The sequence below is a fragment of the Podarcis bocagei genome, assembly GCF_964188305.1.
Source record: "Podarcis bocagei genome assembly, chromosome: 9".
NCBI classification, from domain to species: domain Eukaryota; kingdom Metazoa; phylum Chordata; class Lepidosauria; order Squamata; family Lacertidae; genus Podarcis; species Podarcis bocagei.
The window spans coordinates 10,453,229-10,469,024 of NC_138134.1; the positions used below are offsets into that span (position 1 = coordinate 10,453,229).

General features: G+C 42.7%; 1 protein-coding gene across 1 annotated transcript in view; it reads right to left on the reverse strand.

The window, feature by feature from the left end:
- ADGRA3 (adhesion G protein-coupled receptor A3) overlaps positions 1-15,496 on the reverse strand; it is a 50,637-nt gene extending 35,141 nt beyond the window's left edge. The window contains exons 1-2 of the mRNA XM_081207604.1: positions 15,101-15,496; positions 2,000-2,071 (exon numbers count right to left, since the gene is read on the reverse strand). Of these exons, the coding sequence (XP_081063730.1) occupies positions 2,000-2,071; positions 15,101-15,366 (338 nt within the window). The 5' untranslated portion in view covers positions 15,367-15,496. The remainder of the gene's footprint in view (positions 1-1,999; positions 2,072-15,100) is intronic.
- Between the last annotated feature and the right edge of the window lie 300 nt (positions 15,497-15,796).

Here is a 15,796-nt window from a genome sequence, read left to right on the forward strand (position 1 = left end):
CCCAGTTAGGGCTAGGAATGGCTTCTATCTGAAACCATGGAAAGCTGCTGTCTCTCAGTGTGGACAATGCTGAACCAGAAAGACCAGTCATCTGACTTGATATAAATCAGCTTTCTGTGTTCTAATGAATAGAAAGAAGTAGGACTATTGTGTGTATAAGAAGCTCAAGGAACATGGAGGCGGGATCTTGAAGAGAGCACATGGAGGTGCATACAAACTCATTCTGTGTAATAGCTAATTAAGTACTTAAACGTCTTGTGCGATGATAGACCATTTCTCCATCTGCACACCTGACTTAACTTTGGCTTCAGGAAAGCAACAGCAGGTTGCCTTGCCCCTCAATTGCAGCTTGGGAATAAGTCTCAATGAATCCAGTGGGATTTGCTTCCAAGTAAATGTGTACTGAATAAAGCTTTAAATAGGAGCATCCTGAATCGAAAATTGTTTTAGGAAGTGATTAAAAAGCAATTTCAGCAATGCTGCATTTTAAACAACATTAAACAGGAAGACATTGCTAACCAAAGGGTATAATTCAGAATAGGACTTACTTTTGAGTAAATGTATTTATGATCTCTTTGCATTGCCAATCCCAGCTCAATAATGCTCATTTACTTTTGCTTTGCTGTGGGGATGCTGGTTTACAAACTTGCAGCAAATACGACTTTTAGGTGCAGTGTGAATCCAAAGTTAGAATTCCACTTGCAGCCTCACTGCACAAAAGCAGCATTTCTGTACTGCTAAAAGGCCTTAGGAGGCAGTGAACATGAAAACAATTCTATCTGTCTACAACCTGTCTTCTCAACGCTCACTCAGTCCTCAATCACTTTAGACAAATTCTTCCTTTATGCTCCGAATACTTTCCACCACTCCTCCCCCAAAAGAAAAGCAAAATAATTTAGAGTAGTTCTTTACCATTTAGAAATATTACTGGAATATTTAAAGTTTTTAAGTTACAACCTTAATTAAACGCAGTAAAAGAGAATTCTAGATTTTTTTGCACTGCAAGAAAAACTGTTCCCATCTCTCAAAAAGTTAACAGATTCAAAATGTGATTATGGATACACACACACACACACACACACAATTACTATTGTAGTGAAGGCATCATCATCAACAGCAGTTTCACTGTGTGATTATTCTAGGTGCCTAAGAAAAGTTTAAATATTTGTTTCCAAATAAAAAATAATAAAAAGGCTATCCCTCACTGCATTGCACTGCACACTTCTTTTGAAACTAGGGAATTTTGTAAGTAGGCTGTGATTTGCCATGTGGCACTGCCATTCAAAAAACAAAAATTTAGGTGGGTGTACCTAAGCCCTTGGATGCACCTAATGAAAGTTCTTTAAATCTTTAAATCCTTGCTATTATTTATATTGCACCTAAGAGCTTTACAACAAACATGACTGGAATTGTAGTCATAAGTTTATTTCCACGAGAGAAAGTAAATTTAATGTGTGATGTTGTACTGTGTTTTAACTATTTTTGTTGGGGGCAGCCCAGAACCATGGGGGCAACGCAGTCAGATGGGTGGCATCATCATCATGATGGCAACTTATTTTTAAGTAAGCATTGATAGAATAATATGCTAAAGTTATATGGAAATATCTTCCTTATTTCTTATTACATTTGAAGCAATTACCGAATTTTTCGCTCTATAACACGCACCCGACCATAACACGCACGTAGTTTTTAGAGGAGGAAAATCCGTAGGTATGCCACCCGTAGGCATTCCCTCCATAACACACACAGACATTTCCCCTTACTTTCTAGGAGGAAAAAAGTGAGTGTTATGGTGCAAAAAATACGGTAGTTTTGTATTTATTATACATACAGTAGGAAAACTATTTATCCAAGTATATTAACTTCTGGAGTATCTTAATGTTGTTGTTATAGTTTTTAAAAAACTCAAATATAGTTAGAGAGGTGAATTCTCCCTCCCTTCCATTACATCTCCTTCCGCATTATAATACTTAAAACATAAAAGGGGAGCAGGACTTACAATCTTTCAAGAAGGCTTAATCCAGCAAAGGAACCATTCTTCAATTCTGTTATCTTATTGTTGCTCAGAATTCTATAAAACAAAATAATGTAAAAACATTACAATATTTCCCTTTTCAAACAATTGCAGTAGCATTAGAGTAAATGTTTGTGGTTTTCCATCTTATGCTGCTTAAAATGATGCTTTACAGCAGAGCTTTCCAAACTTTTCAAATTGGTGACACACTATTTAGACATGCATCATTTCGCGACACAGTAATTCAGTTTTACTAGCAAACCAGGGGTTAAACTAACTGCTTCCCAGCCCCGGGAGGAGTGCGGGGAGTGTATGCGCGACACAACTATACACTGCAGTGACACTATCTTGTCATGACACACAGTTTGGAAAGCTCTGCTTTACAGAATTGGCCCCCTAAGTTATTGGTCCTGAAGCTAAGCTGCAAAAACTCATGCACACCCTAGTCTGTTATATTAGATATGCATGCATTAGATAGAGTTCCTTGGATCAAAATTAGAATTCCAAGTAAGCCCTTTTTCAAGTGTGCAAGAAATAAGGAGAAAATGAGGTAGACTGTGAGCATTGGGTCTCACTGAGCTCGTTCATATAGTGCCAAGGCAGACCATGGACATGGATGGCGCTGTGGTCAAAACCATCAAGCTTGTAAGGTTGGCAGTTTGAATCTGTGTAACAAAATGAGCTTGCATTGCTTTGTTCCAGCTCCTGCCAACCTAGCAATTCAAAAGCATACCAGCTTGAGTAGATAACTAGGTACTGCTGCAGCGGGAAGATAAATGGTGTTTCCATGCACTCTGGTACTCGTCACGGTGTCCCATGCACCAGAAGCAGTTTATTTATGCTGGCCAGATGACTCAGTAAAGCTGTCTGCGGACAGTTCCCTTGGCCTGAAAGTGGAAATGAGTGCCACAGCCCATAGCTGAACTTGACCGGATTTAACCATCAGGGGTTCTTTACCTTTAGTGTGAGGGCATGAGAGTGACAGTTCTCTGGACTGATTTGGCTTAATGTGTCATCCGAACTTGGACTTGTGGTTTGTCTCCTCCAGACAAACCACAAGTGGCAAACCTTGGTGACAGCTGAGCCTGGATTTTGAAGACATGCTAAGCCAAACCATAGCTCAGCTCGCAGAATCCCTGAAGGAGTAAAGAAGCTGCAATCTTCACTAGCCCACACATTAATGGTAAACTGTACTTTGACTTACCATTAATGTCCTCTCTCCCTCACTTTTTTCTTTAAATCTATATAGTGATTTACTGTTTAAAAACCCCCACAAACGTCTAAAGTGTTACAAAAATAACAAAACAATAAAAGTATCAGTAAGAAAAAGTATATAAAGCATTCAATATATGAAATAAAAGCTAACAATAGCTTAAAAGAGATAAAACAGATGTAACATCTACATGTCTAGATAGGTTTGCCTACCAGGCATGGCTAAACTTGGCCCTCCAGCTGTCTTGGGACTGCAATTCACATCATCCCTGACCACTGGTCCTGTTAGCTAGGGATGATGGAATTGTAGTTCCAAATCAGCTAGAGGGCCAAGTTTGGCCATGCCTGGACGAAAGTGTTAAGCAAGTGCCCAAAAGAGTACAGTGGTGCCCCGCAAAACGAATTCCTTGCAAGACGGAAAACTCGCTAGACAAAAGAGTTTTCCGTTTTGGAGGTGCTTCGCAAAACAAATCTCCTATGGGCTTGCTTCGCAAGACAAAAATGTCTTGCGAGTTCCTGCGGGTTTTTTCCCCTCCCCCCTTTTTCTAAGCCGCTTATCAGCTGATCCGATAAGCTGATAAGCCGCTAAAAGCCGCTAAAAGCCACTAATAGCGCTAATCCTCTAATCCGTCAAAGGGCTTGCTTCGCAAGACAAAAAAACTGCTAGACGAAGAGAATCACAGAACGGATTCTTTTCGTCTTGTGAGGCACCACTGTACAGCCTTTCTGTAGAGGGGAAGTTTCAAAGTGTAGATGCTGCCACACTAAAATATCAATTTCTTACAAGTGCAGAATGGGTCATATGTGGTACCTGTAACAGTGCCAGTTATGCAGATAGTAAAGCAATACCACAAGTAAACTGGTCCCAAGCTGTTAAGGGCTCTTTATATCAACACCTTGAATTTGGCCCAGTAGCAAAGAGGCAACCAGTGAGCAGAGGTGTCAAGAGGCTGACAGGGTCTCACTGTGCTGCAGCATTCTGTACTAACTGCTGCTTCTTATAAACACAATAAAAAGAAAGCATTTAAACTATCTGGAAAAACATCTTGAGTTCAAATAATATTAGCTAACACAAAATAGTATATAAAGACACTTGCAAATATGATATTGGTCACTCAGGAAGTACCCCCTTATGATACATACAAACACTGAAACATGTTTAATAGTCTGCCTATGTTCACTGTTTGTGATGCGACATAGGAATCAGCTGCTTAAAAGGAGGAAAATAATTCTGTATGACTGATAAGAGTCCCTTATGTGAATCAAAGAAGCTTTTTGGATGCCAGCCATTATTAATAACAGTAAATACTTCCTATCATAATATGAAAGGTTATCCTAAGAGGATATGCTACCATCTGTACAATCATGAAATATCTTTCCTACAGAAAACAGTGGCCACACTGAAAGCTTTCTGAAGTGTAAGTAAATATTTTTCTGGGGAAAGTTCCAGGGAACACTGTGAAAGAACCACTTGACAAAGAAAAACCCTCAAAGAGTTGCACAGTATTGCTTTAAGCACCATCTGCAGATGTTTTGACAGTACTGCATAAACTGTTCTAAGCTCCATTCTCTGTCAAGGTACTTCTATATATATTTTCAACAGATTGTTGCTGAACATTTCACCTTGTACAGCACTGAAGCCTCCAACCCGGGGGAGGAAGGATTATACACCACACACTGAGAAAATAAAGTACAAAGTAGAAGACTACTACTTTTTAATGAGACCTTTGAAAACGTACAAAATTCACTTTTTATTATCTGCATTTCATGAGCCAACCAAGTAGCAACTTTATGCTGAGGCTTTGCAGCAGTATGATTAACAGCATTAATGCAAGCAAATATTGACAGAACATAATTAGATATAATTTTAAAATGTGGGGCCTATTTATTACACTTTAATATTGCCTTTCCACCAAGCAGCTTAAGATGGAGTGTACAATTCCCTTGTTCTGCACTTTTAGCCTCAAAACCACCCTGCTTAACTACAAAGCTTACTAGAGATGGGCTGAGACACAGTAACTAGCCCAAGTCAGTCGGCTTTCTGCCTGGCTCTGACTCTGCACTTGCCTCTGGCCTTTTGATTCTTATCTGTCTATTGTCTCCTGCCTTTTGTTCCTAGTTCACCTGATCCAATGTGAACTTAACACCAGTTGCATCCTGTCTAGAACCTAGGCCAAGACCTGACAAATCCTGACAGTCTGCTCAATTACAAAGGCAGAAAGTTCATTTAAATTAACTGGTAGTGTGTTACCTCAAAATGATCAAACCACAAACATCAAGTCTAGACAGCAGAATCCTGCCTCCTCATATCCCCCAACCTTTTCCAGTTGGCGTCTTTCTTTTGGTAAGGCAAATAAACTGGCTTTATTTTTACAGGTTTGAACATTTTACAGCCATAAGCAAACTAAAAAAAAGATGTACTCAAAGTAATTTTGGAGAACAGAAATGCAAATATGGTTTTATTACTACAATTACTACTGATATAAAGATTCTATAATGGAAAAAAATACTAACCATAATTGAATTATATGAATAGCTAGCATATACATAATATAGCTCTGGAAAGAAAAGTCTTGCATTTCTCAGTTTTGATAGTGGACTACCTCTTAAGCAGTACAGTGGTGCCCCGCAAGACGAAATTAATTCGTTCCGCAATTTTTGCCGTCTAACGAATTTTTCTTCTTGCGAAGCACGGTTTAAACGGTTTAACAAAGTCGCAAGACGTTTTCGTCTTGCGAAGCAAGCCCATAGGGGAATTCGTCTTGCGAGGCAAATCGCGGACGAAAAAACCTTTCGTCTAGCGAGTTTTTTGTCTTGCGAGGCATTCGTCTTGCGGGGCACCACTGTAGTTAGGAAAAGACAGGACTGTTAACACCGTGAGATACTGGAAAAACAAAAGGAACTTTTCACTATATACCTAAGGATCTCTGACCATATTTCCACCCTTAAAAGGTGGAGAGGTTGTCTTACTCTGGAAGGTAAACAGGAAGACTGGTTCAGCTCTGGCACTTCAAAAGTATGGTAGGACACAAAGCTGCAAAAAGCTGTACAAACAAGGCTTCTGCAGGTCACCCAGAGTATTTGGTTCCAGGCAAAACAAACTATGTTGCACTTAACAGATACAGTGGAACCTCAGGTTGCGAACGTAATCCGTGCAGGAGGCACGTTCGCAACCCGAAGCGGCATGTCTGTGCATGCTCGTGATGCAATTCGGCACTTCTGCGCATGCGGAAAAGCGTGATTTAGTGCTTCTGCACATGTGCCGAAACCCGGAAGTAACCCATTCCAGTACTTCCGGGTTTTGGCGCATCTGTAACCCGAAAACACGCAACCCGCAGCAATCGCAACCTGGGGTATGACTGTACAGGTTAAAATCCTCGTTCATTCACAAAGCTCAGAGCCAAGATAGATCACATAAAGGACTTGATGATTGTATGTTTATTTAGAACCAGCCTTGAGATCCCCCAAATTAAGTTGAAACAACAGCAAGGGATGGGTGGGTGGGCGCGCACACACGCACACACACACACTTTCCTTCCATGTTTCCCCAAACTAAATTGCCCTCCATCCCTCCCTCCCGCTATCTGCCATCCCACAGGGAACATACAGGTTTGCAGGATCAAGAACTTGAGTGCTGGCACAACAAGGCACCTTGTCCTCTTGCTAAAGCCTGAAGAAAAGTTGCATCAGGACTTGAAAAAAGCCCATTTGTGGCAAAGCTTCAGGTCACCTCCCAAGGGACACCAGATTCATCTTGCCTTTCCCATACCAGCAACTGCATTGCTTCACTTTCCTGGAATGCTGCTTTAGCCACTGGAGTAGCTGCAGTGGGATGTGGCATCATGCTGCGAACCTACTTCTATCCATATATTTTGGGTTGTTTTGTGAACGGATTTTTTATGAAGAAAATTCAAGGCATGAAGAGGAATTTAACACCATGCCGTTACAAATGTTCTGTCAATGCAAGTATTTCTGCTTGCCTGGTAGAACAATCTCCCCTCCCCTCCCCTCCCACTCTTTTGATTCAATTTGGGGAGGGCAGGGGTGCCACCCCACTGTGCTAGCAGAAGTTCTTGAACAGGCTTCCACTAGTGGGAACAGTTAGCTGAATCCAGCCGGTGATGTGGAATTTATGTCTGCTTTTGGGCATAGCTCCTACCCCATCCCAAACCCCTGGTAGTTTTTGGGATTCCAAGCAACACAATATCCTAGCAGGCCACTTAATATCTAGTAATGATGGGGAAGTTACTCATATCTAGTAACTTGATGGGGAAGTGGATGGCAAGAGTATCAAATGTCTTTACAAAACATGCTGTTTTGTTTGTAAATCCTCTGGAAAACCATCTCTCAGAGGACCTGTTGATGGCATTTTACCATTGTACTGTGGAGGGTGTATTAACTTATAGTCTGTGTGTGTGGTTTGGGAGCTGCATGATCAGGGAAAAAACAATGCTGTCCAGGGTTGTAAAGACTGCGGAGAGAATAACTGGGTGCACTCTTCCCACCTTGGATCAAATCTATGCTTCCAGGTGCCATAAGAAAGCTGCAGGGATAGTGCAGGATAGTGCGCACCCCGGAAATGATCTCTTTCAGCTTCTGCCTTCTGGAAGAAGGTACAGGGTTATAAAGACTAGGACTAGCCGCCTGAGAAACAGTTTCTACCCAAATGTGATTTTGGTCTTAAACACAGTGTAAGGGAGTATATTGTATTAAAAAATGGGGTATCAGAGTTTTTAGGGGGCTAACCAGGTTGGGATAGCTGGGATAGCAGGCTTGTTGGATTTTGAATGTTTTATGTAGATTTTTCAATTTCTTTGTTCTGTATGGGACAATGACAATAAAGATTATCGTATCATAATTATGCTATGTATTTTTGTGTTTTTATATTGTAAACCGCCCTGTGATCCTTGGATGAAGGGTGGTATAGAAATTTAATAAATAAAATATAATCAAGTCAGCTAAATAGAAAATAAGGAACTGAAGGGTGAATATCTTCAATTGTTGTTTCACAGAACAGTTTCCTGGTCATTTTCAAATTCAATACGAAAGTAGTAAAACAGTGCTGTTCTGTATTAAAACTGTTCATTTGTATATATAAAATTTTAGTTTTCATTATTCTTTTAATGCAGAATTATTATTTTTTTGTTCTATGGGCTAGAGTTCATAAGGTTTAAGAAACTACATTCCTTTTTTTTGGGGGGGGGGAATAATGTCTGAATTTTAAGTTGGAATATATTGTAAAATGACAATCAAATTAAAATCTGTAGCTCATGGTACTGTTCCAACTAGATATTTATCAGTCTTTATGAGAACCACATATCCAAGGTTAGAGAAAGTAACCAACTATACATTTGAGGCTTTATATTTTTCACTAGTGGTACTAGTGTTTTTGAATACCTCCCTGCTGGCATAGAGAAGACCTCGCCTGTACTGGCAATCTGCAGACTCTTAAAGGTGCATCTATTTAGGTGAGTGTTCCCTTTCCCTTGATCTTCCTGATCCAACTGTTATACCTGCTCTTGTAACTGTTATGCTTTCTGATGCACTTGTTTTAGTGTTTTGATGCATTTTTTTAATTGTGCGTTTTAAATACATATGGCTTTTATAATTGATTTTATTCTTGTAAACTGCTTAGTAGCCATTCTGTCATGCAAGTGATGTATAAATTAATTAATTAAAAATAAACGAAAAACTCTCACAGCCCTAATTAGGGCTGGTACTCAACTTGATGACTACAAAAAAAACCTGTTGGGCACCTCTGAAATTTGATCTTTTGGAGTGGCTGGAGATGGTTCTTTCACAATAGCTGCTTTGTTAGATCAATCCCAAGAGTCCTTCAATTTCCTGCAGCAGCTAACCAAATACTTTTCAGAAGCTTACACAGTACGATGGTGGGAAGTATCCAGTTGTTTGTCTCCACCATACAGTACTCCGGGAATACAGATTCTAATCTAGCCACTGACAGATCTATTCTCTCTGAATTTGTTGAATCCCCTTTTTTAAGAGCCATTTAAGCTTGCGGCTTTCACTATATCCTGTGGCAATGAACTCCCTGAGTTAATTATATGTTATATGAAGTACTTCCTTCTGTCTTTCCTGTACCTACTGTCAAGCAATTCCATTTGATGTCTCACATTCTATTATTCAAAGGGAAACTCATTCACACTCTACACCATTCCTTCTTTCCCAGTATCTTACAAGCCTTAGCAGTCATGTGATCACCTAAAAGTTGTGTCCTGTAAAGCATTACCAAAGTAGTAGGAACACTTGCCAGAACCAACAATGAAATCTATCCTCTAGACAATCCTATAAACAAGTGGCAGTCTTTCCCAATTCTAAGCAAGTTATACACACCATATATATTCCAAATGTACCTCTTGCTCAGGAGCTTATTTTATTAGTAGCGTGAACAAATCTAGACATTATCTTAAAACTTAAAGGCCTAGTACAGTGTTTCCCAACCTTTTTTGGGCAACGGCACACCTGTTTAATGAAAAAAATCTCGCGGCACACCACCATTACAGCCCCGTGACGTCAGCGCGCAGCGTCACGCCGGGAGGGACGCACGAAAGTGAAAGTTTTTTCCCTCCCCCTTGCCGGGGAACCTCCAAGCTTTGGGGGTGGGAGGAGGCAGCAGAGCGAGGGACTGAGGGACGGCGGCAACTGAGGCGGCGGCGGCTGTTGTGGTGGTGGCGGCGATAGCGGGCGGAGGAGGGGGCGGCGGCGGGGCTTGAGGAGCCGTCGCCGGGAGTTGCTGCTGCTGCTGTTGCTGCCCGGACATGCCGGCCTCCTCCTCCTCCGCTGTCTCACGCTCCTCCCTTTTGCACGCGCTGCCCCGCCGCTCGGCACCACCACCGCGGAGCCGGCTCGACGCGGATCCTCGCCGCCGCCGCCTCTCACCGCCCGACTCGCCCGCCTCCCTCCCACGGCACACCAGCCAACGTCTCACGGCACACTAGTGTGCCGGGGAACACCGGTTGGGAAACACTGGCCTAGTAGTTCATGGCATTCACTCCAAAACCATTTTATTACAGTGCCATTCTCCTCCTGCCATAAAGACGAGTTACACTTAACACAATCAACCTCTCAACATAAATGACCAATACAATGCATGTATCAATAATTGGGTGTCCTATTGCAGTCAGGCAAACAAGGTGAGCTTTGTATTTTTCTGCCACAAATATCTAGCAACAGACACCAAATGTTGCCATTACTATAGTGTTAAATTTGGCCAAATTTCAAATTGGCATGAAATGTAATTTCAGATGTAATGGACACAGGAATCTCTTTCTGCGTGATTTATGGAGATTCTTTGATACAGAACTTACATCGTTCTGCATAGAACATAAAAATTAGCTGCCAAGAGCTACATCACTATTATTTTACTTCATATGCCACCTCCCTATTCCTGCCAAGTCCCCTCAACACAAATATATAAGATGTAAACTCCAAGTTGATATTCTGGCAGTCACTGTAATGAATAGATCTGTAAAGGTTACCAGTGTGTTAAGATGTTGCTTATACAGTGGTGCCTCGCAAGACGAAAATAATCCGTTCTGTGATTCTCTTCGTCTAGCGGTTTTTTCGTCTTGCGAAGCAAGCCCATTGACGGTTTAGCGCTATTAGCGGCTTATGTGCTGATCGGATCAACTGATAAGCGGCTTAGCGGCTTAGAAAAGGGGGGGAGGGGAAAAAACCAGCAGGAACTCGCAAGACATTGTCGTCTTGCGAAGCAAGCCCATAGGAAATTCGTTTTGCGAAGCACCTCCGAAACGGAAAACTCTTTCATCTAGCAAGTTTTCCGTCTTGCGAGGCATTCGTCTTGCGGGGCACCACTGTATGTTATTACCTAGAACTTCAAACATTTCCAATAGCTCCTGACTTTTCTTTGGTTATGGAATAATATCCCACACTGCCTCTTTAAATTGGATCTTGCACTTAAAAAATAGTAACTTGAATATTAAAACAGATGGTCTAATCAACATGTTTAAAAATAAGCTTCACTGTGATGTAACAGGTATATAGCACATAGACAAGGTCTCTTTAGCTTTTACAGACCTAGGACCCACTTTTAACCCAAATGTGCATTTGAGGACCCAATTCTTAATCTTTTACCATATATTTGAATACTGGTAGTGTTCCTGTTGTGACCCACCTTGGAACAGGCTGTGACCCACTGGTGGGTCCTGATCCACCAGTTGAAGACCAGTGCCATAAACAATGTTTATAAAATTGACAAAACCCTAGCATGCATATTTTCTCATTTATCTTTCCTATCCTAAAACTTTAAAAAACTGTTAAAAATACAACAAGTTTTTTAAAAATGCATAACCACAGCATTTGTTGTCCTTAATTAAGATAGTCAATATATTCCTAAGCAACCAAACATTTTTGAACCTCATAAATTTACGATATATTGGAATTCTTCTCATTATTCTAAGCATTGTGGCCGTCTCCTTTCTTCTAGCCTCACAAGAATGCTGTGAGGTAGTTAGACATATTATCTCCATTATTCTGTGATACTTAAATGTTCAGAGAGTATGCATCTGAGTTCTGGATGTTGGTGGCAAACTAAAGACGACTGGTGATCACCCTCATACCTTTTCGGTAAGCTACCAAAAGATTGGGACGAAGAGGGGGCTTGTGCTTTAACATTAAGTGAGTCATACCAGTGGCATCTCTGTTTATTTGCTTTTCTTTTTTGACTGAAAAGATAGTGAAAGAAGGAAAAAATGGGAAAACAGAAACAAGACAAACGTATATGGCAATATATTGATATCAGGCAGGTGTCTTCATTGTATTCTTTTTGGTGCCTGCTGAAGACATTCTTATTTACACAAGCTACCCAGATATTTAGAAAAACTGTACAAGTTTTAATTTGTTTTAGTCCATTTCTACTGCATTTTTATCTATTGGAATGTTTCAAATTACGATTGAAAATATTTTTGGTTGATGTCTTTTATTGTTTTCCTCTTTTTGTAAACAGCTTTGAGAGGCTCCCACCACCACCACCACGATCAAGAGCTATATAAATTTTACAAACTACTGTAACTAAAATAAATTATTTTTTCAAAAACAAATGAACAAAAGGCTGCTGGGTGGTACTTCTGGTCTGATCCAGCATAGGCAAAGGCTTTCTTAGAATGCTCATGCAGCCCATGTACCTGCAGGAAAGCAATTATTTCCCAAAAAACACTGTGAGTGAGGTGTGAATTGGGAGGAAGGAAAGAAGATGTTGTTATTTACTTTATTTTCAAAGTGCATGTGCGAAAGGGTGTTACTGCACCATTTACTACAGGGAGACCAGGCATCTTCCATACATCCCTTTTCCTGTATGCTGCCTTTCCATAGTGAGAAACCATGCTCAAGTGGGAAGGAAGAAGTTGTTATTTACTTTATTTACAAAGTGCTTGCATGAAAGAGCATTATTACACTGTGTGACAAAAAAACAATTATGAGGAGGAGGCCAGGAATCTTCCATGCCATGCACACATTGCTTTATCTGTATGCCACCTTTCCATAGCTAAAACACCACGCTATGGTGTGAGGTGGATGGAGGGAAGGAAAGATGGTGTTATGGGGTTGTGCAAAAGATGGTGTTGTGGGGTTGTGAGAAGGAGCGCTGTTACACAGAGTGACAAAAACCAATTACAAGAGGGAGACAGGACATCTTCCACACATCCTAGGGTTGCCATATTTCGAAGAGAGAGAAAAGACACATTTGCTGACTTATACTTTTAAGTATGGATCGCAATGATGGCTCTTATTTTACATACCCATGAAAAAGAAGATGTACCCTGTAAAAAAAAAAAAAGTACATAGGGCAACCCCTAACATCCATATACTTCACATTATCAGCATGCCGCCTTTCCATAGTTAGAAAGCAGGCTCCAGCAGGAGGAGGGAACAGAAGGTGTTGTTATAGTCAGGAAGACCAAATTTTTAATAAGGAATGGGTAAAGTTTATAACTTATCTTAAAGGCCACTGTAAACAGTTAAAGTCATTAGTAGGATTGGGACTTGTAGTTTGAAGTTGAATTCTGGACATAATGGAAGTAAAGAGTTTGGATTATCAAAAAAGACGCGGGAAGAACTGGTTAATAACAGGACACACATGGGGGGGGGATGCAGTAAATTCCTGGAATCTTGTTTTTATGATTGATGTTTGATGTATGGCTGTAACATTTTAAGTTGAAAAATCAAATATATATACACACACACAATGGATGCTCGGTTTGCAAACGTGATCAGTGCAGGATGCATGTTTGCAACCGGCAGCGTTCGCAACCAGCATCTCCGCGGGTTCCGATTCGGCGCATGCACGACTGCCAAAACCTGGAAGTAACCCGTTCCGGTACTTCCAGGTTTCAACGGTCCGTAACCCGAAAAAATGCAACCTGAAGCGTCTGTAACCCGAGGTATGACACACACTCACTCTCTCTCTCTCTCTCTCTCTCTCTGTGTGTGTGTGTGTGTGTGTGTGTGTATATATATATATATATATATATATATATACACACACACACACACACACACACACACACACGAAAGGCAAAGGATCCCTGGACAGTTAAGTCCAGTCAAAGGCGACTATGGGGTTGCGGCGTTCATCTCGCTTTTAGGCTGACTAAACCGCTTCTGGCGCAACGGGACACCGTGACAGAAACCAGAGCACATGGAAATGCTGTTTACCTTCCTGCCACAGCGCTACCTATTTATGTATTTATCTACTTGCACTGGAATGCTTTCAAACTGCTAGGTTGGCAGGAGCTGGGACAGAGCACCCCTCCACTGTGAGGATTTGAACCACTGACCTTCTGATCTGCAAGCCCAAGGCTCAGTGGTTTAGACCACAGCGACACCTGTGTCCCTATTTTATATATATTATATATATTAAAAGGAAGGTATTGTTATAGGGCATGGGTAGGCAAACTAAGGTCCGGGGCCCGGATCCGGCCCAATCGCCTTCTAAATCCGGTCCGCGGACGTTCCGGGAACCAAAGTGTTTTTACATGAGTAGAATGTGCACTTTTATTTAAAATGCATCTCTGGGTTATTTGTAGGGCCTGCCTGGTGTTTTTACATGAGTAGAATGTGCCTTTTTATTTAAAATGCATCTCTGGGTTATTTGTGGGGCACATGAATTCGTTCATTTACCTTTTTCCCCAAAATATAGCCCGGCCCCCCACAAGGTCTCAGGGACAGTGGGCCGGCCCCCTGCTGAAAAAGTTTGCTGACCCCTGTTATAGGGGTTGTGCGTTAATAGCAGAGTGGGGGGGGGGGACAATCACGAGAGGGAGACGATGCATCTTCTACACCCACCCCACCACCCAAAAACACCCCACCACCTTTTTATCTGCACGCCGCCTTTGGCACAGCCCCAAACGAAGCTGAAAAGGCGGCATGAAGGGGAGTGGGAAGGAATCATAAACAATGAGCCAAACACACGGGGTAAAGAGCAGGGCCGAATCGATCTACTACTACTACTACTAATAATAATAATAATAATAAATTTTTATTTATACCCCGCCCTCCCCATATACTACCGAGAGGAGGAGAAAACCACAACTAATAATAATAATAATAATAATAATAATAATAATAATAATAATAATGGGCCGAATCGATCAGTACTACCGAGAGGAGGGGAAAACCATAACGAATAATAATAATAATAAAGGGCCGAATCGATCAGTACTACCGAGAGGAGGGGAAAACCACAACGAATAATAATAATAATAATAATAATAATAATAATAATAATAATAATAATAATAGAGATTTTAAAAAGAAGTCTCCATCGCAGGGACCCAATCCCACTCCCAGCGGACCCCGGCCCTCCCCCAAGCCCTTTCCTCGGCGTCGCTTACTCACAGGGTGACCGTCCTGTTGGGGAGCCCGCCGGGGTCCGGGACGCGGGCCAGAGCCAGGCTGCTGCAGACCACCTTCCCTCCCACTCCCGCTTCGGCCGGCGGAGAAGCCTTGCCGCTCCTGAGGCGACCGCCGCCGCCGCCGCCGCCGCCGCCTCCTCCTCCGCCGTCCTGTTTGCAGCCTTCGGGCAGCCCTGAGGAGCCTCCGCCTCGGACCAGCGCCAGCGCCGCCGCCGCCAGCAGCACCAGCGGAGCTCCCCGGCTCGCCATGGCCGCCTCCCTCGAGGGGGGGACCGCCCCGCCGCCGCCCCGGCGAGGGAGCCAGCGAGGCCTAGCGCCGCGGCAACCCGGCCGGGGCCGCCATGAAGGGATTTAACCGAGGAGTCGGCGCCAACGGCCGAACCGAATCCACACACACACACACACCTCACGCACGACGCCTTGCCCCGCGCGCGGGCACCAGGGCGCAGGCGCGGCCGGGGAGCACGCCGAGCACGCGCGGTGAGGCGTCCTGAAGCCGCCGCGGGTGCCCTGGCTCTGTGGAAGGAAGGGCAAGTAGAGACAGAAGTTTCACTGGGTTGTGATTTCGCCTCGCCCCGCGCGCGGGCAGCAGGGCGCATGCGCCGCCGGGGAGGGCGCCGAGCACGCGCAGTGAGGCGCCCTGAAGCCGCCGCGGGTGCCCTGGCTCGGAGGAAGGAAG